The following is a 23753-nucleotide window of genomic DNA, read 5'->3' on the forward strand; positions in this document are numbered from 1 at the left end:
TAGATAGTGACAGAGTGGTTCTCCGCTCAAACCATAAATTTCTCCCTAAAGTGGTTTCTCAGTTTCACCTCAACCAATTGATTGAGTTACTATTTTTTTTCCTACAACCAAATTCTGTTGCAGAAAAAGCTATTCATACATTAAAATAGCACATATGTTCTATATTGATCTAAAACTTTGAGAATTACTAAGTTTTGTTGCTTTTTCATCGCCACACAAAGGCAAGCCTATATCGAAATCTGCCACAGCCAGATGGATAGTAAAATACATTCAGAGTTTGTTATGCTAAGGCTAAAAGACCTTTACACGTTCCTCCCAGAGCACACTCTACTTGAAAAAAGGGAGCATCCATGACCTTTCGAGGTAACATTCCCATAGCTGACATATGTAAAGCATCTACATGGTCCACACCACACACCTTCACCAAACATTGGGTGGATATTTTGGAACCCCAACAAGCCAGTGTAGATCAGGCAGTGCTACATATCCTTTTCCAAACAACTGCAACACCCACAAGTTAGCCATGCTTTCAGTCTATGAAGAGCATGTGTATCTACAGCCATACATGCCTCAAATGAAAAATGTTACTTACCCTGTAAGCATCTGCATGTAGTGCTGTAGATTCACATGTACCTACCCTCCTCCTCGGACATCTGTGGCCGTTGCAGTTTCACCTTGTATTTCACTATATATTTTGCATGGTCATCTCAATTCCTTACACCTACTCTACACTCCATTCTAACCTGACTGCTGGAAAACAATCTAGCAATGGAGTCGATGCCCATATGAATTATCACCAAGCGGAGGATTCACTCTACCTTGTGACTCAAAAGACTTCTTTGAAGAAAAACAACTTGCACACCTCCGGACCCAACACAAGATGGTAGGAGTATGTAGAGCATGCAAATCTACAGCACTTCATGCCACAAACAGATGCTTACAGGGTAAGTAACATATTCCTTTACAGATATGAGTGGGAAGTGAATGCAGATGTGTTGTCTAGATTTAGGATGTATGGGAAGTAACTGTAAAAAGAAGGTGAATGCCAACTGCAGCATATAAGGGAGATAAACATAACAGCTGTGTCTATAGGGAGGTTTCACAAATGTAATCTATCTCTGAGATCAAATGGGGGTACCTCTGTACGAATGTCTCCTGGCGAGAGAAACTTGTATTCTGATGCACCCAGTAGAGGCATATCAGGTACTGCCACAAGGGAAGATGTCCAACACAGGTTAGTTGGTATATGCTTTATCAGAAACAGTGTTCACGTTTTAGAACCTCATAAATGATTGCCCTCGTACATCATTCTCTTGTACTTCTCCCCCTCTAGCCCTAGGCATCTGCAATGCCAAGGATCGGAGCTTCAGAACGTGTTTCTACTGCGGACCCCTGAAGATGCAAACATAATATCTGAATCTGCAGTGGGCAAGAGAGTGGTGGTCCTGGGAACCTCATTCATTGGTATGAAATGTCTTAGAGAATTAGAGACTCAAGTCCTTCTCATCCATTAATATGCTTGAGACTGCAAAACTCTGAACACTAAAGACCTCTTAAAGAAACAGAGGACCCTCAAAAGACAGTCATAAAACCCCAATAGAAAGACAGATGACTGTGAACTTTGTGTGATGTGCTAACTCATACCTGCCACAGAAACGACTGCAAGGTTGCACTCAGAAAAGCCAAATGCAGTGTTACTGGACATGAAAGGCATGGTGGTAATGGGCTGGAGGGTGTAGGTTTAGTGAAGTAACTGTAGGGTGAGGAAAAGAAGTGTGACATTCACAATTCAGAGGGAGACATAGACGTCAGTGACATTATGCACCCTGTTCCTACAGTGTATATGACTAATGCTGTTTTGTGAACTTCTCACTTGCATTGTATTTCAGGAATGGAGGTAGCAGCATTCCTGTCAGACAAGGCCGGCTCAGTTTCTGTGGTTGGAATATCAGAGACCCCGTTTCTGGCTGTACTAGGACAGCAAATTGGAAATGTTGCCAGGAAGGTCAGTAGTGTTCAGTTTTCCATTGGTGACACAGCAACTTCTGTCAATAACAAGGAAGCTTTCATTTGGTTGTCTGTTAAATTTGAAGTTAATGCTATACAGTTCTAATAATGTTAAGGTCCGGTATGCACTCCAGGGTTAGAGCTTTGTGAAAATAATGGTGAGTAACAAGGCTATCCTGTTTTAGGTTTAAACCGATAATGACTGATAAACGCCACAGAGACAGAAACAACCCTCATCAGTGTAAATATATAAATACTGATAAAGACCTACAAACCATAAACTAAAATTCCATTTTTTTAAAAGTGAGAGAGAATGAATCATTTTTATTTATTTTTGAAGGTGCAAACACAATGTAACTTTGTTATACAAGGTAGCAGCAAGAAAGTCAAGTCTAAGATTATTCTGCACGAGTTTTGTTGTTTAGGGGTGTCACTAAAACATTGTTTCTTTTGTTTCCTCCAGTTTTGTGTGCTTGGATTAAAGGTGCAGGGTTTAGAATTATGTTTTAAGTCTGATCTAATTATTGTATACACTGTAGAGAATCTGAGGATAAAAATAATATTTGACCTTTTGACAGTGTTGAATTCTTTCACTGATTGGTGAAATGGCTGGCTCTTAAGAATCGTGGTCAATATGTACTACTCAGTCAGGCACAAAATGGGTAGGACCCTTTGATACATCAGCCACTTTTTTAAATAAGTCAGCATTGTCATCTACCAAATACCCATGTTTTAAACAATCAATGAAAGGTGTAGTGATAGGTGCCTATGAAAAAAGCGCTGTTATAATGTATAATCCCGGTCCTCTGATATACCGCCATGAAAAAATTATTGTCCAGAGATTTTCATTTTTGATTTGTGTTTTTGGATCATTAGAGAAGTAATTTAGCTTGGGTAGACACTACTGATCTGGGGCGATTTATTTTCTGGATGACATTTTGAAGAATGGTGGATGTGTTGCCGTGATGATATGATATTTCAGGAGCCATGAGACTTACAATACTTCATTTTGGTGTCAAAACATAGGTTTTGGGAGTCAGGTAGTCTTATGGGGACAGAAAATAACTTGTCAGAACAACCCTTCTGCCATTTTCCAAAATGGCAGCTATAATAGAGGAAGAAGAGGCATATATAGAAATGAAAAAAATAATCCTTTTATATATACACACCAAAAAAAAATTATGATCTGAATATAAAAAAACTAATGTTTATCATGCATGTTTTAGAACCATTTTCATAATTCACTTTATTAATTTTTTTGACAATCGCTCCTGGTACATTTGCAGAATGTTGAACATTTGAGAAGCGCGTATCGATGGGGACATCTTTTTGTAGCACAGGTTTTGCAACAACATGTACGTGCACTTACTGTGAGTAGATGCTTTAGAAATTTCATAGATTTCAGCACCCCATCCATGTCTTCCCAACTAAATTCACACAGATCTTTCTCTACATATGTATGATCCAAAACATTTACACATCTTGTGATTAAGTAGAATGCTTTCTTTTAGTGTGTCCACTCACGGAATATTACGTTGGTGGAAGGTCACTTAGTGGGACTGAACTTTTCAAGTCACTGTACCGAAGATCATCAAATGTGTGACAGTCAGAACTCGTCTTCCACACACGCATGAGGTATTTTTCTACATCTTTAATGCCATGTTCTTCTTCTGTCTCAGCAAATCCTTTCAGAAACTTCACAGGTTCAGCAGTTAAAGCTACAAACTTGGTTCCAATGTTGCTCATAGTGTCATCACCCGTAAGAATATGTGCCCTGATAAGAACACTGGGCATCTCTGGGAAAAGTTATTTTTTTTTTACAGAATATGAAGCGAGATTAAGTGTCTTTTCTTGTCTGTTCCATAATTTATCCATAACTCTGGCAATCCTTGACTTATGAACTTTGCAGGAAATCTAAGTAGCACAATAAAAACACCTGCGTCATTTGACAGTACAGTGACTCGATTGGAACCATTTCGAATAGCTGACTCAACATGTGGCACAACCTGAAGGTCACCTTCCTCCAATTTGCTGTTAAGTTCTTGAACAATATGGCCTTTACTTTTGAATATATCTCTGCAGGCACCAACTCCTCATTGACAATCAGCCTACTTGCAGTAATTGGAAATTCAGTGGTCACTGAATCATCAGCAGTGTTTTGGCAAGTTAACATCTCCCAGTTCATCTTGTTTGATGTTAATGACCAGAATTTATCAAGTTGCACAGGTATAGGTGTCGAAGTTAATATGCAGGCAAGGTAATTTGTTCCACTTGTAGGCATTCGTCTGAATTCTCTCACATTCTTTGACAGATATTTCAAGATAGATTCTTCAGGTTAACGTTTTTTTTTAGTTCTTTTACGAGTTTGTGCTTCACTAGTTTGGTTGCAGCATCTCCATCAAATAATGTGTTTGTTGGAAGAAGATCATGTATCAGAATGTCCTTGATAAAGTCACCCCTTTCTTTTGCTACATCCATCTCGCTATGTGCTTGCGAAAGTTGTGTTTTTGTAACCTGTTTTGTGGTGGCTGGTTGAATCGCTTATTGTGACAATTAAAGTGTTGGAAGTTTAGCTTTAGTGATTATGTCAAACAGCTTTTTCTTTTTCAATACAAATCTCTCCTGATTGAGTTCTGCATATAGTTTTGATCGATGTTCCAGGACATCTAGTAGATGTGTCTTTATATCGTTAGCCACGTTTTGTTTGATCACGAAGTTGTGTAGTAGCACATGGTCAGTCATTTCAAAGGGGTTTCCTTGCTACTGTCTGAAATGAAGAAGGTTGTCAACATGTTTATTAAAACGTTCCCCTCTCTTTCCCACAAGTTTGTAGTGAGGAACAGTTTCACAATGGTCCATTCATTTCGAATTTGTCATCTTTCTGAGAACTTTGCACATAGAAAGGACTTCATGGGTAAACTAGCTGTCATTGTGCAACATATTCACTTTTACATGTCTTACCAAGGACTTTATGGTAAACAAGCTGCCATTGTGCAACATATTCACTTTTACATGTCTTACCAACATTTCCCTTGGAGCTTTTCTGTGATCTCTGGATCGTCTGTTCCAGTTTCATACCGGGAGCCACAGCATTCAACCTTTCCTCTCTATCTTTCACCACAAGATGTTTTTGGATGCATTTCTGTAGAGGTATAGTTTTCCAAGTCTAGTTTCTTCAGTCTTTCTAAATATCAGGACCCATACCTCAGGTAGTTTATGCAATCGAACTCGCGAAACACAGTAATCAGTGACTCCACAGTGTTCACGTGCAGCTCCCAATCACGTTCCCAATCAGCATGTACAAAGTTTTTCACTAGAGCTATCATGTGTAAAACATTTCCCCAGTACTTGCAAAGTTCTGATTTTTCTTCACATTCTTTGACAAACTCTACAAACTTGGTTTTCAGGTTTTCTGATTTTGAACTGTGTGTATTGAACATTGCCTGGCTTTACAATATGTCATTTGAATGAAGTGACTTGTTCACTTCTGAGATGAGATATGCAAAACCTAATTTGTCATTCTTGTTATAGTAAGTATTTCAATGGAATGTTTCTATAGCTTCACATATGATGAGCATATCCTGTAACAAGCTAACATAATTAGTTCTGCTCAAAACTGACTGGACAGTTTTGCTTCCAAAGATTTCAGCCTCAATAAGTGCATTGTCTATGCCACATTCACTTCCTGCACACCGCAACGCAACTTTTGTCATGTGGAAAACACCCAACATTGGATAAAGATTATCATATTCTACTGGATTGCTCATAAAAATGTCAGCTACAATACAGAAAACACCTTCATCCTTTAAAATTGGCAGAATAGGCTGGTCTTCAAGCTGAGCATGCACATTTTGGAAATGGTTCAGAGTTGTGTACCCTTTTGCGTAGCTTGTGACTGGATATGGTATTACTGGTAAAATTCCAACCTTCTTCAGTGGGTCGGTATTCTGGGAGATCAGAGCATGAATTCCAGCCCACGGAGGAACTGGCTTTTCTTCATTCTACAGTTCACACCAAATAAGCGATATGATAAAGTCAATTAAATCAGCTTTGTGGACCGCAGCATCAGGTAGAAGAAGATCCATGTCCTCAGCCACTTTGAAACTTTCTGGTAGAGTAGGACATGTTGATAGGTTGTAGTGATTTTGCACACATTGGCAATGCAGTTAGGTTATAAGTTTGCAGCTTTGTTTGTTTATGACTACAGCTGACACAGCTTGTTTTCCAGCAGCTACTTCATTGGTAGAGTCTTGAAAAAACACCACAGCATTGAAGATCCTCTGCTTTCTGATCAGTTGTTGGAGGTGGACGAGGGGTAGCCATTGATCTAAGTGGATAAGCATTGGGGTTGGTTGTTGTCGCTTTCTCAGAAGACTCAGATTCTTGTTGTGATTCAATGGTTTCTGCTATTTTTTGACAATTTTTCCCAGGCTTTTTTCCATTGTATATGACTTGTAGCACTTGTTGTTACATTGATAAAATATTTGATCATCTCCGCTCATACGTTTTCAATCTTTTGTGAACTCTGTCTTGCAGTATGTTTACAGTGTCTCAAACTCTCTTATGTCCAGCCACAGTTAATGCTATCATTGCTTTCAAATTAGTTTGGCATATGACAATTTTTTCTTTTTTGAAGGAGTCCTCAGATTTTGTAGTTAGCAACACTCTGTCATGAGATATAGATCCTCTGTTACCACCTGCTTCGCTTATGTTTATGAATTTGAATCAATGGAAAACCTAAAACAGTAACAGTATTAAAATAAATTAGCAATATGATGGCTAAAACATATCGTTATACAGCCACCATTTTGGAAAATGGCAGAAGGGTTGCTCTGAAAAGTTATTTTCTGTCTCATTAAGACTACTTGACCCCCAAAACCTATGTTTTGACCCCAAAATGAAGTATATAGGTAGCATGTTTCCTGAAATATTACATCACTGCAACATATCCGCCATTTTTAAAAATGTTGTCCAGAAACAAAACGGCCCAGATTAACAATGTCTAACCAAGCTAAATTACTTTTCTAATGATACAAAAACACAAATCAAAAAAGAAAATCTCTGGACAACAATTTTTTACAGAGGTATATCAAGAGGCCAGGACTAGTACCTGGGGTAATGGTGAAAATATGATACAAGTCTTTCTACATACCATTACATTTCGTAGCGCAAGGTGTGCCATATTTGTGTGTGATACCTTCAGCTGATCCTAGCTTTTTACCCACTTACAATTTACTGCTGGGTTATTGAGCCCACAGTCACAATTTATATAATTTTAACTTATTTTATTGCCATTTATCAACACAAAGACACACTACAGCAGTAGATTTGAAAGGACATTGACCAGCCTGTGGCCAGTTGGTACTACTACAAAATGTTGTCCCACCCACTCCCTCTTAACCTAACAGACGGCATTAGTACAGAGTACAGCTTATCACAACCAGTGTTCCTGATCAGTTCACTTCCAACCAATGTCACTGCTCACACCAAGGGTGCCCCTTAAATCCTGGTTCAGATGCAGATTACATGATAACTCAGGCCATCAGCCCAGCCACTCCATCTAGACTGTCACACATGGACCTCTTTCTGGAGGTCGTCACCCTTCAATTACAGTCCTTCATATTCTGCCAGGGGTTCCAGATCCGTTCAAACTTGCAGTGGCAGCTTCTGGATCTATAAACCAGTTCTTCCTTTCTCATGTCGTAGTTACAATATTAACCTCAAATTGCAAGTCCTAGAATACAATGTGATGTAAAAGGTCAGAAATTAATTACTTAACAGTTTGTCATACGGACCAGGCAGCTATGAATATCCACACAACAGCAGCACTACCTTAATATAGGCAGTCCAAGAGTGCAGAAAATCAGTGGCAAGCATGCGAGGAACATCAAGCTTCAGGTGCCTTAGAAGGCAGGGCTACAAATTAAGCTGGTGTATTTGAAAATGTTGAAGGTTATACAAGGTACTATGCTGTTGGCAGGGTTGACCACCTAGTAGGCAAGGAGTTGGTGAATGACCCCCAACTGTGTTCAGGAATATGTTTAAGTAATTTTAATATATCAGATAAAACGGAGGTTCTGATCTTTGGCAGACATTCAACCCTCTGGAACCACTCTTTGTGGCCAGCTGAGCTCAGACCCACCCCCACACCGAAAGATCACGCCCGCAACCTCTGCATCATTCTCAACAGCAAACTCTCCATGAAATGCCAGGTCAACCCCATTTCCTCAGCCTGTTTATACACACACTTTGCATGCTCCATAAGATCTTTATATGGCTCCCCATCAGCACGAGGAAGACAGTGAGGCAGGCCCTCATCACCAGCCGTTTGGATTACGGCAGTGCACTCTATGCAGGCACCACCACAGAAGTCATGCAAAAACTACAGACGGGTTAGAACGCAGCTGCCAGACTGATCCTCAACCTGCCCAAGAGAACCCATATCGCCTAGCTCCTGAAGGATCTGCATTGGTTCCCGACTGAGAAAAGATACCACTTCAAGTTCCTGACCCATGCCTGCAAAGCACTCCAGAGCAAAGGACCCACCTACCTGAACCACTACCTTCACCTCCACCAACCGACCAGGAACCTCTGCTCGGCACATATCGCCCTCGCAAAGATACCACGCATATGGAGCTGCCACGTCAGGGGATGTGTCTTCTCCCACCTAGCTGTCAAAGCCTGGAACACCCTCCACACCGAACTCTTACTGACCCACTCCAAAAAGGGAATGAAAACCTGGCTTTTCGAATTAACACCTGCAGCAAACGCCTGGATACCCACTTGGGTGATAAGCCGCACTATACAATTAATACCTGATTGATTAATATCACTGTTACCTTTTTAATCAATTAATAGTCTCGTAAAAGAAAGTCCTGACAGATTGAGTGTGAGAGGTTATGAGATGTCTATCATAAATCCATTGGACATACTTCCAGTGGCAAAACACTACATACCCTGCATTACTTCTTCTATAACTAAAAATGTATTTCAAAACAATAACTATGAAAAAACAGAATGAATGTTTTGTTAACACTTGAAAAACAGGTCAGTAAACACTGGATCCACAGAAAGTCAATGTGTGTTCTACGAATGAGCGACATTGGTCTAACCATCCTGATGGCTACTCTTTGGGTTGGGTGATTTAATGGACTGAGAGGCACCAAGCCCTCCTTAAGTTTGATAGCTTTCTCTGGGTTGGGTTACTTTTCTATGTTCAATTACATAACCCTAGGCTGCTCTATACATTCCCTTTACTGCAGAGAACTTGGGGCCAGATGTAGTAAAGAAGCATTTTGCGAGTTGCAAATAGCGAGCCTTAGTGACTCGCTATTTGCAACTCGCAAAATGTTATGCAGAACGGTGTCTCAGACACCGTCTGCGAGTCGGTATGGGGTCACAATGACCCACCTCATTAATATTAATGAGGTGGGTCGCAAATTGCGGCCCCATACCGACTATGGGCACTCGCAAACATGGAGGCCTGCTGTAGTCAGCAGACCTCCGTGTTCGTGACTGCTTTAAATAAAGCAGTTTTTTTTTTTTTAAGTGTAGCCCGTTTTCCTTAAAGGAAAACGAGCTGCACTTTAAAAAAAAACCGAAACCTTTAGTTTCGGTATTTTTTCAGGGCAGGGAGTGGTCCCTTGGACCACTCCCTGCCCTGAAAAAATGTTTTTGGGTCCAGTCACAAACTGGAAGGGGTCCCATGGGGACCCCTTCCAATTTGCGAGTGGGTTACCATCCACTTGAAGTGGATGGTAACTGCAACACCATTTGCGACCGCATATGCGGTCGCAAATGGTATTGCATACCACTAGGAATCGCAAATAGGAAGGGAACACCCCTTCCTATTTGCGATTCTGAAATGCATTTTGCGAGTCGGTCCGACTCGCAGAATGCATTTCTGCATAGGAAAATGCGATTTGCAACTCGCAAACGGCAGTTTTTGCCGTTTGCAAGTTGCAAATCCTTTCCTACATCTGGCCCTTGGTTCCTACACAGTCATTGATAAAAAAAACATGTCTCCAGGCGAGTCCCAGGCAAGCCACCTGGCATCAATTTAGCCAGTTCATAGTAGTGAACACAAAAAAAAAGGGGGTATCACACAGGCATGTCTGTTAAACGAGAGGGTATGATAGGGGCTAGCTGTACCAGTCTCTGTATTCTTCAGGGTATTGCCTCTTGCACCATCATTAGGGGAGGCTTTGGTTTGGAAATGGAGAAAGCAAGGTCAAAAATATCAAATACTTATTCAGTTGCTTCACCTAAAGAAAATTAGGCTGCAGCCAGAAGGTCAGAAATCTTGAGTTAGGCCCTCATTACGAGTTTGCTGGATCTTGGTGCTGGGATACCAGAGTAGAGGGGGTGGAATCTCTGCTTCCAGCTCGTATCCCCATCTAGCATCTATGAGTTTTGTTCCCCCAAAGAGGATATACCCAGATGGTCTCTGGAACAGCAAGTTCTTTTCTGACGGTTTCCCCCAAATTCTGGTGACAATTCTGCTGGTATTTTCTGCCTGCTCAGAGTAGATGATGTCAGCAAGAGAGCTAGAGGAGTTTGGGTGCTGTGGGTGTGGATGGGATGGTCAGGAATGGGAAGGGCTCAGGCCGGCTGAGGTGAGATTTGCCTGCTACCTCATGGTGCTGCTGCAAGGGTCAGGTAGTGGTGAGGCTGTGCTCCTACTCTGATGCCCTGTCCCTGCAGCAGTTTTACCAAGGGCAGATTTGTACATGGTGATATTGGACACAGAATTTTGGTTCTGTGAGGCACAGGTTACATGTAATGGCCCGCAACAGTATCTCACCCAGTTTTAAAGCATCTGGGGATCTCCACCACTGCTACTGCTAGTAAGGTCAGTAGTGTGAAGTGACCATTTGGTAGGTTGTAAGCACACCAGGATGCATAATTTTCAAAAACAACAACATCAGTATTCAGTTAGAGCGTTGACTCAAACAGCAATTACTTGTGGTATTTGTATTATGCAAGCCTAGCCAAAAAGGCATTGGAGCACTATACAGAATGAAAGTCAAGCATACCGTCAATGAGTGGTAGGAGAGGTAGGTGGTTATTGGATTTTTTTCTGCATTGTGATGTAGTGTTCTTTAAAATGTGTGTCTTTAACTCTTTCTTAAATTGTAGCAATGTTGAGGTGGTCCTTACGTATACCAGCATGTTGTTCAAGATCCTAGGTGAATAGGTAGTAAAGGCCTGCTGCCTTATTTTTCCCTTTTTTTTTAAATGCTTTTTAGTCTCCTTTCTGATGGTGGCCTGGCAACAGTTGTGTTGAGTCACCAGAGATGGCGAGCTTGTCTGCAAGATAAGCTGGGTGTAGTTCATCATAGCTTTGTAATTGAGTCAGCTGGTTTTGAAGGTGGTGTGGTCCAGCAAGGGGAGCCAGTGGAGCACCATCTGCAAAGGGGAGATGTGATTATATCTCTCCAGGTCCTGGATAAGATGTGCTGCAGCTTGTAGGATGCCCTTACGGAGTGCCATTGTGGAGCCTGAGAGACCATGGAATAGGGTGCTAATACCATTCTGATATGGGATTAAAAGGACTTGAACAGCAGTTCTGAAGCTGCTTTATGTAAGAAAGAAATGGTTTCACTTTTTTTCAGAAGCAAAAAACAGTATCAGACCATCTTTCTTTGAGGATGATGTTAGTGTCCAAGATGAATCCGAGTGACTAAGATTTTGGTGAAAGTAGGAGTTTGAAGCTGTCAAAGTTCATGTCATTGAGCCAGGCCTGTACTACTTCTTGTTTGTTGTTCTTAGCAAATAAGGGGAATTCTGTGTTAGTTGGGTTTAGCTTCAGGCCAGTGATAAACAGCTAGGTAGAATGAGGTGCAGGCAGTGTTGGTCTGGAGCAGAGGAGACTTTCTGATAGAGTTGTGTACTGACGGCCTATTGGTGAATTTTGTTTCTTTTATCTGTGACTAGAACTCCAAAAGGATTCACGTGGAGGTTATAGATAGCTTTAACTGTTTTCCAGTTTTTATTTATTTCTAGAATTCCTCTATTACCACTAATGGCATTTAGAATGATTGTCAATAAATTCCTTGTAAAGCTTTCATTACATTGTTCAGATTTCTTGTCACCTTTCTCTGTGTGAACAAAATGAGATGGGTGTGCACAAACCAACTAGCAAACATGCATATATCCAAGTGCAAAATCTTCTCATGGAATGAGAAACTACAATAAAAAACAGTACTGCTATGCAGAGATACGGTCCTAAATATCTCTCTCTCACTTTCATTTTCTTTAACACACACACATGTACACCCATACACACACCCGATACGAGATTGTGGCTACCACCCATGCTTTGCCATATGGTAATTCTTGGGCACAGAAATTGTGATCTCTGGAACAATCTCGGGTGGCAGTCTCTTCCTTGCTGCTTCTATTTGTTTGCCAAATAAACCAAGGCAATATAGTATATCTAGAATTAGTAAAGATGGTGAAGCAGGCACCTTTAGCAAGAAAACTTACATTTCTTCTTCAAGGGAGACAGGCTCATTCCCTAAAAATTAAACCTTCGAAATGTATTAAAATCAGTTATCATGTGACTAACCATCACCATCGGTACAGTAAGAGCAAAAGGATGCAGTATGGGTGCAGCAGCGTCCTCAGCATCCTGACTAGTCCATCCTTCCGCCTTCCAGTGGCCCAAGTTGGCCAGGGGAGTAACAGGTTGGAGGTAGGATCAATCCGTGTTAAGGCTCCAGCTGTGATTACGTTTTCAACTGATGGTTCTTGGAGGTGATGCTTTAAAATTCTCTGGTCTTCTTTCATTGTCAAAAGTAGTGAAAACCTTTCTGAAACAAGCATCCTGTTCCCCATGGAACCAGTCTAGCCCGAACTGCCAGGCCAGGTCCTCCCTGGACCGGAAACAAGCATCCTGGGACCGGTTTCAGGGTATTACCCTTCATCAGCCAAACAGGATTGAAGCTAGCCTGGCTGATAAAGGGTGATATCCTGAAACTGGTCCCAGGATGCTTGTTTCCGCTCCAGGGAGGACCTGGCCTGGCAGTTCAGGCTGGACTGTATCCATGGGGAACAGGGTCAAGACTGATTTGCATATGGCTGGGCCCAAACTGGGGTGGCTTGGTGAGCAAAAGAACGATGGATTAAACCCAGATCTGTGACTGGGGTGAGTGGTTGAAAAGTTTCAACACTCCGTCCATCATCCATTGGTGTTGCTACAGTACTCTGTAGGCAGACTTCAAGATCACTCTAAAGCCCTTGGGCCACTATCCCTGCAAAACTGCAGGCCTTTGGGTTTTTGGGAAAACTCTGGTTTGTTTAAAAGCATACAAAAAGTCAGACTTAAATGTACTCCAGGGATGTACAATATGCAAAAATTTCTTACAAGCCTGACGCAATAGATTTTGACGTTAGATATGCATTTCCAAGGCTACTCAATACGTTTTGCTCTTACTGTGGGCTACAGTGGGAACCATGAGTTTCCCACGGCACTAGACAGCTGAAAGAAAACCATGCCAGGCTATGCCTCACCAGGTGGAAGACAGAGGAGTCCCAGAGTGTACAGAGGAGTCCCAGAGTGTCTCTAAACACTCTCACAAAAAATCTGAACTCCAGAGAGATGGTTTTGTGCTTAGGTCAATGTCAGCAATGCAGGTTATGTGCTGTGGTATGGAGGTATCAGTGGGGTGTGTTAACGTCAGACTCCTTGCTCCAGGATGCTCAGATACAAATTGTCCACATGGTGTCTGTCTGCTGCATTGGCTCCCCAGTAACACATAACTGGCTCATTTTAAGGGAAGACTTGGGCCGTGGGGGATAACATCTACCCTCAGTAAACGGCAACCTTGGCACATCCTTCTTCACATCTCCTGAGCCATGGCCTACATCTGGACCTCCTTAAAAGCAATTATTGTTTGGATGTCTGGATTTGGGCTTGAATACACACTGCTAGCTTGTTTCGCCCAACTGACCACTTAGATGAAGGGACAGATCCTGTAAAGTGGCAGATAGGAGGCTCTGTGGGTTTTAACAGGGGTCAGTATACTACCATGAACCAGCAGCCTTATAATTATCCTCAGGCTGGGTGTTATGATCAAAATTATTTTCCCCCGTGTTGAGTAATTCTTTGATTCTTAAATGTTGGCGCCTTGGTGACGTGTTTTAGTTCAGAGACAAAACTCCTCTTCACCTTGGATGACTGTATGGCTCCTTATTTGACAGGGCATTTCTCATCTTTATATCCTGTTTGGGTGTTGTGGCTAATGCTTGTTTTAAAGTAAGTCGGCTACGCCCCCTGTTTGTGCAAGGTAACTGATTCCATGACTCCTCTGCAGAATGGTTGACGGTAGATTTGTTGTGAGTCTGCCATGAGTGTTCCTAGTCAAGAGAAATTTGCTGCCTCTTTGTCCAGAATAACACACACTTATTCTCACTGCAGATGCTGGAGGAACGAGGAGTGAAATTTTACATGAAGAATGAGGTGGTTTCACTTAAAGGCGATAATGGCAAGGTTGGTTCCAAAAGTGCAAATTAAAACATTTTTGTTCTTAACCATCTAGCCCTAACTGATTTCTAGAACTAGATAATTATCTTGATCTTAACCAACATACCAGTACATGTTCCTCCTACTCCCCTTTTTAGGTCCAGGAGGTTGTTCTGAAACATGGAGACATTCTACCTGCAGATGTGGTAGTGGCTGGAATTGGTATGAGCACCTTGTACCCATCAGTGATTCCATGAAGTTCTGTGCGAGCATCTACTTTAATTCCCCTCTTTCTTTTCTCAGGTGTCTCCCCGTGTTCTGGTTTCCTGCAAGGGAGTGAGATTGCCACAGACTCACGTGGCGCAGTCTTTGTAGATCAGGTATGCACTAAAGGAATTGAAATAGCCGGATAGAGGCCAGTGAGAGGCAGTTATGTGAGAAAAGGGATCAAGAAAGTGATGCTTGGTTGGTTAGGGGACTGAATGTAGATTAGGGGACTTTTGGGAGATCTAGGTAGTGGAGAGAGAACACTGGAAACAGAAGATGTTAGAAGATAAAGTGAGAGAAGAAATCCAAAAATGAGGAGGAAAGGTGTCTAAACATAGAGCATGATGGGGGGAGATAAAGAGATGCAAAAAGATAATGGAAGAGGGAAGACACCAGGAGTCGATGGGATCACAAGATCGAGGAGATGTCTGTGGTGCAGAGAAGACAGGGAGTTAGAGGAAATGACAGGAGAGGGGGTCTAATGGTGAGGACGGATCAGGTCTGGGCAGATTTTGTTGTCTTGCCCCACTTTAGGCTCAGTGATGGATTGATCATTGTGGAGAGAGTAACATCACAGAGATGGAAGTTGCTTGAGGGGGTGGGACATAGGAAGTCATGTGAAGGTGTGACAGTCTAGCTAGCATAATAGGACTTAGTATGGGGCGGTTGGAAGCAGCCTGGAGGATGCTAGAGGAACTTCACTTATTGAGAGACTTCTTTGCCTACACCTTTTGTTCTCCTACAGTTCATGCGCACCAGCGTTCCTGATGTCTTTGCAGCAGGAGATGTAGTGTCATTTCCACTCTCAATAATGGATGGTCGAAGGGTTAATATCGGTCACTGGCAGATGGCTCATGCCCACGGTACGTCATGACACTTATCACAAGCTCAAAGTATGTTGTAACACTAATCAACGCTCGTAATTTGTCAAAATACACATCATATGCTCTTTGAATATCAGGATTCGCTCATTCGATGCACACCATGTGAACAACGTCATATGTTCGTGCTTGGTGTCTCTTGATAACAGCATGACATACAAATAGCATGTTGTGATACACATCACACACTCATGGACTAACATGAAATATACATTTTGTGTGCGTATGGTGTATCATTAGTGATACATCACACAGTGTCATGAGACAAACATTACCACCTTATGCTAGAGCACAGTTTACATATGACATAAAGTATATCATAATTTACAAGTCTCTCACAGTGTGACATAATTCACCTATCGTTCAGTTATCTATGTTATAACTGATACATCAGATGTTTACAAGTGTCATGTTTCACACTTAACAAGCTCAGGGTATGTTATGATACAGACATTTTGTGACAAATTACAAATAACACTCAAAAAATGTCAAGAGTTACACCTCACAAGCAAACTATTATGTCATGTTGCATGCATTAAAAGCTCATGGTGGCTCATCCACCAACTGCTAGATCATTATAACCATACCACTCTCCACAGTGTGTCATGGTACATCTATCACGTTTATTTCATGAGTCCTGCATTACATGTTTAAAATATGTTGTGATACACATTAGTAGGCCACAGGAGCCAGTGGGCTGGTCATTAGATATAACCAGTGTGTCATGATCTGCATCACATACAATATATCACAGGCATTATATAAATAAAATGCTAACAGTGTGCTATGATCACATCATTGTCAGAGTACATGCATGCATTCATGATGTGCTTATTCAAATGGCATGTGCTTATTTAAATGTAATGTACTCTTAGTATGTTACGGTACTACATAAAGACATGGTCACATTACACTCATATGTTAAGCATCACACGCTCATAGATATCATGATACACACAATATAAGCTCAGTGTAAACCATGCATCAGCCACTATGCACATGAGGACTACATGGTATGTTGTGAGTCGTACGTTGCAGAAGATATGTCACAATTCACACAATGAATACTGTTGGCATTTCATAATACATACATCATACACTCCTGGTATGTCATGATTTACAACAAAACACTCTCATGGTGTGTCATAATGAACATTATACACACCTTGTATATCATGCTCCCGACTTCACTCACCAACAATTTGTGTGATTCACATATCACAGGCTTACTGTATTTAACGATGCACATCACTCACACACACTTGTTTCGTATATTGTGGCAATGCTAAGGAGTTGTGCAGTAAGCTTGTATAAATGGAATGGGTGGATGAAAAGTGCCTAGCTGCACCTGACTGAAAATGTCTAGTTAGGCCGAAATCAGTCTTGGGTTGCTTTTGTTCTGATTCAGAGAGGATCTGGTTTGGGATGTTCCTATTGGAACAGGACCAAGGCTAATTTGCATATGGCTGGGCCTAATAAGGTGGCATTGTCAGCAAAAAGACGATGTACTGGGATGTAGCTTGAGGAATTACCAGTGGCTGATATTAATTCAAGCATTCAATCCATCACTTTTTTGTATACCGCAGTGTGACACCCCAAGGGCAATGGGTGTGCCCAGATGATGGCCCCTTGCCCGCTGTGCTACTGGAATCAAGTCACCCCTGACTGAAGAGGCCCAGTTAGGACAGAACTGGTATTTTGTTGCTTGTGTTGTGGTTCATTGTGGACCTGGCTTGGCAGTTTGGACTTGACTGTTCCTGTTGGAGCAGGACCAAAGCTGATTTGCATATGGCTGGTTCTAATCTGAGGTGGCTTTTGGGCAAAACAATGATGGGCTGGGATGCAGCCCAAGTAATTTCCAGTTGCTGAGATTAATTCAGGCATTCCAGCCATTTTGTACTCCTCAGTGCCACTCCCTAAGTGAGACAGCTATAAACAGGTGTGGGTATTGTGCCTACTGTGCCAGTGAAACCAAGCTTCCCAAGACCTCTGTCACCCAACTATAACCCGATCTCCACACCTAAACCTGACAAGCTAACTCAAGAGGAAGCCTGGAACAAAGATTAAGGTGCCCTCTCCATCAGATGATCACGTTCTAAGATACAAGATTTGTACTTTGAGGAAAAGGCTCTCATCTAAGTAGTAATTTAGTGCCTCATTAGGTAAATACACTTTCAGTGACAAAACCCGGTCTTAACCCCAGGACAGTGCCTTCTCCTCAGATAAATGTGAGTATATTATCGAAGCTGCACCAAACCAACATTAAAGTTTAGAAACCTATCTTTAAGCTTCCCAAACCAATGTAGCGTAAAGAAACATAATTCAAAGATTAAAACAGGATAAAACTGATACAATTGAATAAGCCAATCAAGATATATGGATTTTTAAAGAAAGCAAAATCATACATAAGCATCTATGATGATGTAAAAGTCAATATTCGTCAGTGTGTATTATGTACCTACCCCATGCTTATTCTAAAAAATGAGTCATTAGAAGACTGGACTGCTTGTGCTTGACAGTCTGGAGGGTCCAAGCAGAGTCACTTATTTTACAGGCTGGTCCACTCAACTGCTTTCAGTTTTCTCAGATTTTATTTGCGACACCTAGGGTACTACTTTCGGAGATGATTGTTGGCGGCATGCAGAATCCCTTGCTTTCACCTCCTGCCAAAAGCCCAGATCCTTCGTTGTTCAAATGCTGAATAATTTATGACCATATAATCCCTTTGCTTTCTAACTTTCAAGAGCTCTGCTAGCAGAGTCCAGCCACAGGGCCCCTGGCAAATCCTAGACTTACAGACCTCCTGAGTCCTTCGGTAAAGATGCCACTTCCTTTGGGGCACATCCAACAGTTTAGTCCCATTGGGTTCGCTGAGTGACGTTTCAAAGGTGCCCTGTCTTGCTAGAAGATCCTGATGGACCACTGAGAGCATCCTCCTCTGACCCCTTGTCACACACTTCCATACAAAGCAAAGCAGACAATGCTTAAGATTCTGACTGGTACTCAGGGGAGGTATATGTCTAAATTAACCTACTTATCTGGACTGACTGAGCTCCAGTTTACACTGATGGAGCTCCATCAGTCCATGTAGATGGGTCAATCTAGACAGATACCTCCCCCTGAGTACGAGTGAGAATCTTATTTTAACTGGTCCTGTCACTCCATGACCAACCTGAGTAAAAGAACCATTGAAGCCATGTCCTTATCAAAGACCCACTTTAACTTTCTTTTAGGGTGAGCAGGGAGTATTTCCAGTGCCTGGTGTGACCCACCATTTCCATATCTTCCATCCTGTCCTCATATTCGTCAGACAGAATATCTCACTATCTTCCTGTCAGAGATCCTCCGGCAAGCCCATTTGTCTTCTATTGGGTCCTGATGGGGTTGTTTACATTTAGTCCGGGTCAGCTTTGGACAGAGGAAGACTGATGATAGTCTCTGCTAGAGGAATAAGAGCCAGGAGCCAGTCTCCCCACAGGGGCACCAGTAAAAAGTCCTGTGGCCTTGGCTTGAGTGACAGTCTCACCACTGTTAGTTGCCATAGAGCCTAACTTGAGAGAAGTAGTCACACTCATTCAAATGGCATAGGCACAAGAATATCTACCATAAATATAAATAAAGGGAGCACCTCCAGACAGCTTGCACAATTATCGAGCACACTGGGAAAAAACATACAGGGCTGATCAGAAACATGAAATGGCAGAACGTTATTGCTTGCATCGGACTTTCGTTCCAATGACACATCATGTTTAACATTACAAGTTCATAATAAGCCATGATACAAGGCAGATGCTGGTATTCTATAAACATGCACGTAATATAATGTCGTGCAATGCTATGATAAAGATCAGTTTCACAGTTGGTCATGTTTCACAGCTCACTAATTCGACGTCTCATTCACACATTTCATACTGTTAGGTTTATAATGATTAACACTCTACTTGCTCACACAATACCACAAGTCTCACATCACGCTTGGAGTATGTCTTGACATACATCAAATACTCCTCATATTGTGTAGCCTAAGAGCTTCTGACATGATTCCCTTTGAAATTAATTTTGTTCCTTGTTGTCTTATGGCCTGGCAGGTCGTATTGCTGCCCTGAACATGCTCGGACAGCAAGTTGCTCTCAATTCTGTGCCTTTCTTCTGGTCCTCGCTACTTGGAAAGAGCATTCGCTATGCAGGTAAAGGCTATGGAAACAGCAAGCATCTTCTTCACTGGGGTGTTGGGAGGGCTCAAAGAAAAAACACGATGGTGGGCAGAGTCTGCCCTTGAATGACGCTGTATTGTATTTGCACTGCAGGGACCTCCTCAAGACAAGGGGCACCCTTTAGACTGAAGGGGCATCCTCTACAAAGAAGGGTATCATGTTTGAACTGGAGGGACATTCCCTAGGCAAGAAGGCACCCTGTGGACTGGAAGGACGTCTTATCAATGGGGGGCACCGTCTACAAAGGAGAAACATCTCAACCTCTACATGGGGGCAACCTCTAAACTAGAGGGACACCTCAACACAAAGGGTAGTCTGTGCACTGGAAAGACACCCTCTTCTCTGCAAAGGGACAGCCACTGCAGTGAGAGAAGTTAACTAAGGAGCATAAAATAAATAGTAGAGATCAGAACTTGATGGGGTCGAATAAGTGTATTAGTCAATTTTCATATAATAGGGCCCGTTGCCACTGTTTTATGTTTGGAGACTGAGCTGATTTGGAATTCACAGAGGAATAATCCATTCTCACTCTCGAGATCTATAGGGTGACGTGTCTACGCTAGACGTAGATCTTCAGTTTTGAGGAGGGCGTCTGACTACAAGCATGAGCTCTACTGTGGAGTGATCCATCTATGAACAGGATCACCAAGGTCTGTGGTGTGCAATCATTTTATTATTGGCAGCTCTGAGGTTGTTTTGTGTGGGTGAACCATCTATTACAAGGAGCGTGAGTGTGACCGATACTTTGGTAGTGTAAGATTTGAAGAATGATGTAGCTAGGATTGGGATCTCTGTGGTTTATTTTGGGGGTAAGGGCGGACAGTCTATATTTAGGAGCACAAGGTTGTACAGAGGCAGTGATACGTGCTTTTCAGGAACCTCTTGATGTTTCCTGAAGTAGATACAACAATGATCAGAGGCTCAGAGGTCTGGAAAATGGTTTGTTGGGGGGGAGGGGGTGCACCACCTATGATCAAACAATTTGTAAAGGGGGCAAGGCACCATCTGCTCAGAGGCTGTTTCATAGGGGTTGAGAGTAGGAAGAAGGGAGGGATTCTTTGATGGTGGTGCCCGATGATATAAGGAAGTTGATGGACTTCAGTTATTAAATTCTGATGCAAAGCTGGTTGCGGTCAGTCGACAGATGCAGTGTAAGGTGTTGGTTTATTAGCATCTTTATGTGCAGCTGATTTTATAGAAGGAAACATGACCCATTCAGCATGAGGTCAAGCTAGCCATCCTTGATTCTAGTTTGATTACTAGTACTTTTTGGTCATTGATGTTAGAGATCACAGGCAAGTCAAGCAGCAGAAGGTACGCTGATCCGAAATATAGCTGTATGCAGGCAATATAATATAAAGACCTGGTATGCATGAGTGATGCAAAACCCAAAGGAGCTTTACGCTGAGGGTAAAGCTCCCCCAAGATATATTCAATGTAGGAGGCACAAACCCCAAAGATGTCCTGTAGGAGGGATGCATACCCAAGAGACATGTTCTGTTATTGAGATAAAAATCCCAGACATATTCTGAAGTGCCTTGTTCTGTACAGGGGTGCACATCCGATACAAATTCTCTACTCATGGTTTCCAAACCCAAGACATCCTCATACAGGGGTTACAATGCCAGAGACTTCCTGTATTTATGGGATACAAACTACAAAAAACATGCTCTCTGTACGTGGGATACAAACTCCACACACATACTCTGTACCACAGATATAGACCCCAGAGACGGGCCTGTCGTCCCACCACCCATGGCCTTGTATAATGCTTGGAACCTCCATAACCCAGCTCTGTGGCCTGCTCTTCCATTTATATCTAATGACCTTTAACTCTTTCTTCCAGGTTATGGGGAGGGGCACACAGACATCTTGGTGAAGGGGCAGCCGGAGGAGCTGACATTTCTGGCCTTTTATATCAGGTAAGTAAATCATTGTGTCTGTATGTTTTCAGCCTGTACCCATGTATTGGTAGTGGTCACATTTTTGCTATTGTCCTGTAACCTGTATTAAGGGCATACTAATGCTTGGCCATGGAATACTTTTCAGCAATGTTAGAATGGCGCATGGGCTTCCTTAGCTGGTTTACATCTTTCCCCTCAAACCGCCATCATGTAGAAAGGATTGGAATCTTCACTTCCAAGAGGTGACATTCTGAGTTCCTCAGGGTTCAATGCTTGCACCTAAACTTTTTAACCTTTACCCGAGCCCTTGAATGAGATTCTTGGCCAGTAAGGTGTAATTTTCCCATAACGTGTCAGACACTCAAACCAAAGTTCAACGAAATAGACAGAGCAGTGCAAATGACACGCATCTGCAAAAAATAGAACTGCCTAGCGCTTATAGCTCAAGAGATAAAAAACCTTTAGGGGTTTTAGTTTAGGCTGTGATAATCTGTGAGCAGAGTTTGTGATTGCTCAGAAATCACTGCTTCTGCCTGCAGGCGTAGGCCCAGCTTTACACATTTTTCCCGCAGTGTAGCCCAGCAAGCAGATTTGCTGCACTACATTACACAAGGGGGGAACTAGCAGAGAGCCATATCTACAGAAAATGGCCTGCTCCTTCTTGTCATCCCCTGCGCTAGCACTCAACAAGGGCAGCCTTGCACGATGCACTGCCTCACACCATGGGGCAGAGGTGAGTTTGCGCTGTCTAGCATAAGATTTACGTGGAAGTATCCACTATGCCAAATTTAACCAACGTGGCCAGGAATTACACATTGGATATTGAAAACAGCATACCAAGACCCTCATTAAAAGATTGGCGGCAAATAACGCCTACTGCCACGGCGACGACCACCAACATACCGTCGCCGTGGCTACTGACCGTCCACCGAATTATGACTGTAGCCGGAATTCCGCCAGGAGGCTGGCGGAATTCCGGCTACGGTCATGGCGGCGGATGGTGGTAAGGTGGCGCTGCTGCCAGCAGCAGCGCCACCCAGCCCACCGTATCATGAGCCATGATTCGGCCTGGCAGTGTTTTGCTGGCGGACGCTGCTGCCGGCAGCAGTGCCGTGTCCAGTCTCCTGGACTATGGGTAGGGGGGCAAGAGAGACCCCTATCAGTGCCAAGGGAGGAATTCTCTGACACTGATAGTGCCTACCACCATGGTTTTCGTGGTGGTACAGAAACCACGGAAACCATGGCTGTGGGTGGGATCAAAATGCCATGGGCGGCATAGTGACGGCCGCTGGGCTGGAGACTGTGGACTCCAGCCTGGTGTTCATTACCGCCGTGGCGGTCGGTGTGTTAACTTGCCGGTTTGACTTTGGCCAAACCACTATTGCACCGACCGCCAGGGTCGTAATGACCCCCAAGTGTCATAAGCAAACATCTTGCACAGTCTGTCCCACCAATCCCACCCAAAAGGCGATTCATTGTTCCCACAGTGCCAGTAGTCTCTTTCTTATGTGCCATTGCCCCGTCTGTCAGTCATATCCCCAAATGTCCTCATCAATACAAGAATTGATGGGGCAAGCAGTTTCCAGTACAATACCTCTATAACCTCTAATAATGGGTGAACTAGCAAGAGTAAATGGCGCTGCTTGTCCTATGTCCAATCTATTCCCAAATTACTGATGGTGCACTTAGAAGAAGATCACCCTATGCTTCTTAAGTTGAGTGACTAGTCACTGATAATCACTTGCATATGTATAAGGCACACATCCAACATCCAGTCCTGTAAATCAATGTCCTGATTTTGATTCCATTATTCAACTGCAATTAAACGTTTCTTTATTCTTTGAGTCTTGATTTTCCAATCACATGATATTCAGTCATTGACCAACATCCAAGCCAACACGTGTTTCGTCAGGGGTGCACCCCGTGACTTCCTCAGGGCTGTAATTAATACATATATAAGCAATTATTAATACAATATTGTATTAACCACAACAACAATCAAAAATTAATTATT

The 23753-nt window shown here is 42.6% G+C and overlaps 1 protein-coding gene across 2 annotated transcripts in view; it reads left to right on the plus strand.

The window, feature by feature from the left end:
* Positions 1-23753, plus strand: part of LOC138285763 (apoptosis-inducing factor 3-like) — a 328578-nt gene that overhangs the window by 235094 nt on the left and 69731 nt on the right. For both annotated transcript variants that reach the window (XM_069226119.1, XM_069226120.1), the window contains 8 exons: positions 1334-1464; positions 1890-2005; positions 14429-14500; positions 14632-14695; positions 14777-14853; positions 15486-15603; positions 19710-19808; positions 21682-21757. In XM_069226119.1, coding sequence (XP_069082220.1) covers positions 1334-1464; positions 1890-2005; positions 14429-14500; positions 14632-14695; positions 14777-14853; positions 15486-15603; positions 19710-19808; positions 21682-21757 — 753 coding nt within the window. The remainder of the gene's footprint in view (positions 1-1333; positions 1465-1889; positions 2006-14428; positions 14501-14631; positions 14696-14776; positions 14854-15485; positions 15604-19709; positions 19809-21681; positions 21758-23753) is intronic.

The sequence above is a fragment of the Pleurodeles waltl genome, chromosome 3_1 (genome assembly GCF_031143425.1).
Source record: "Pleurodeles waltl isolate 20211129_DDA chromosome 3_1, aPleWal1.hap1.20221129, whole genome shotgun sequence".
Taxonomy (NCBI): domain Eukaryota; kingdom Metazoa; phylum Chordata; class Amphibia; order Caudata; family Salamandridae; genus Pleurodeles; species Pleurodeles waltl.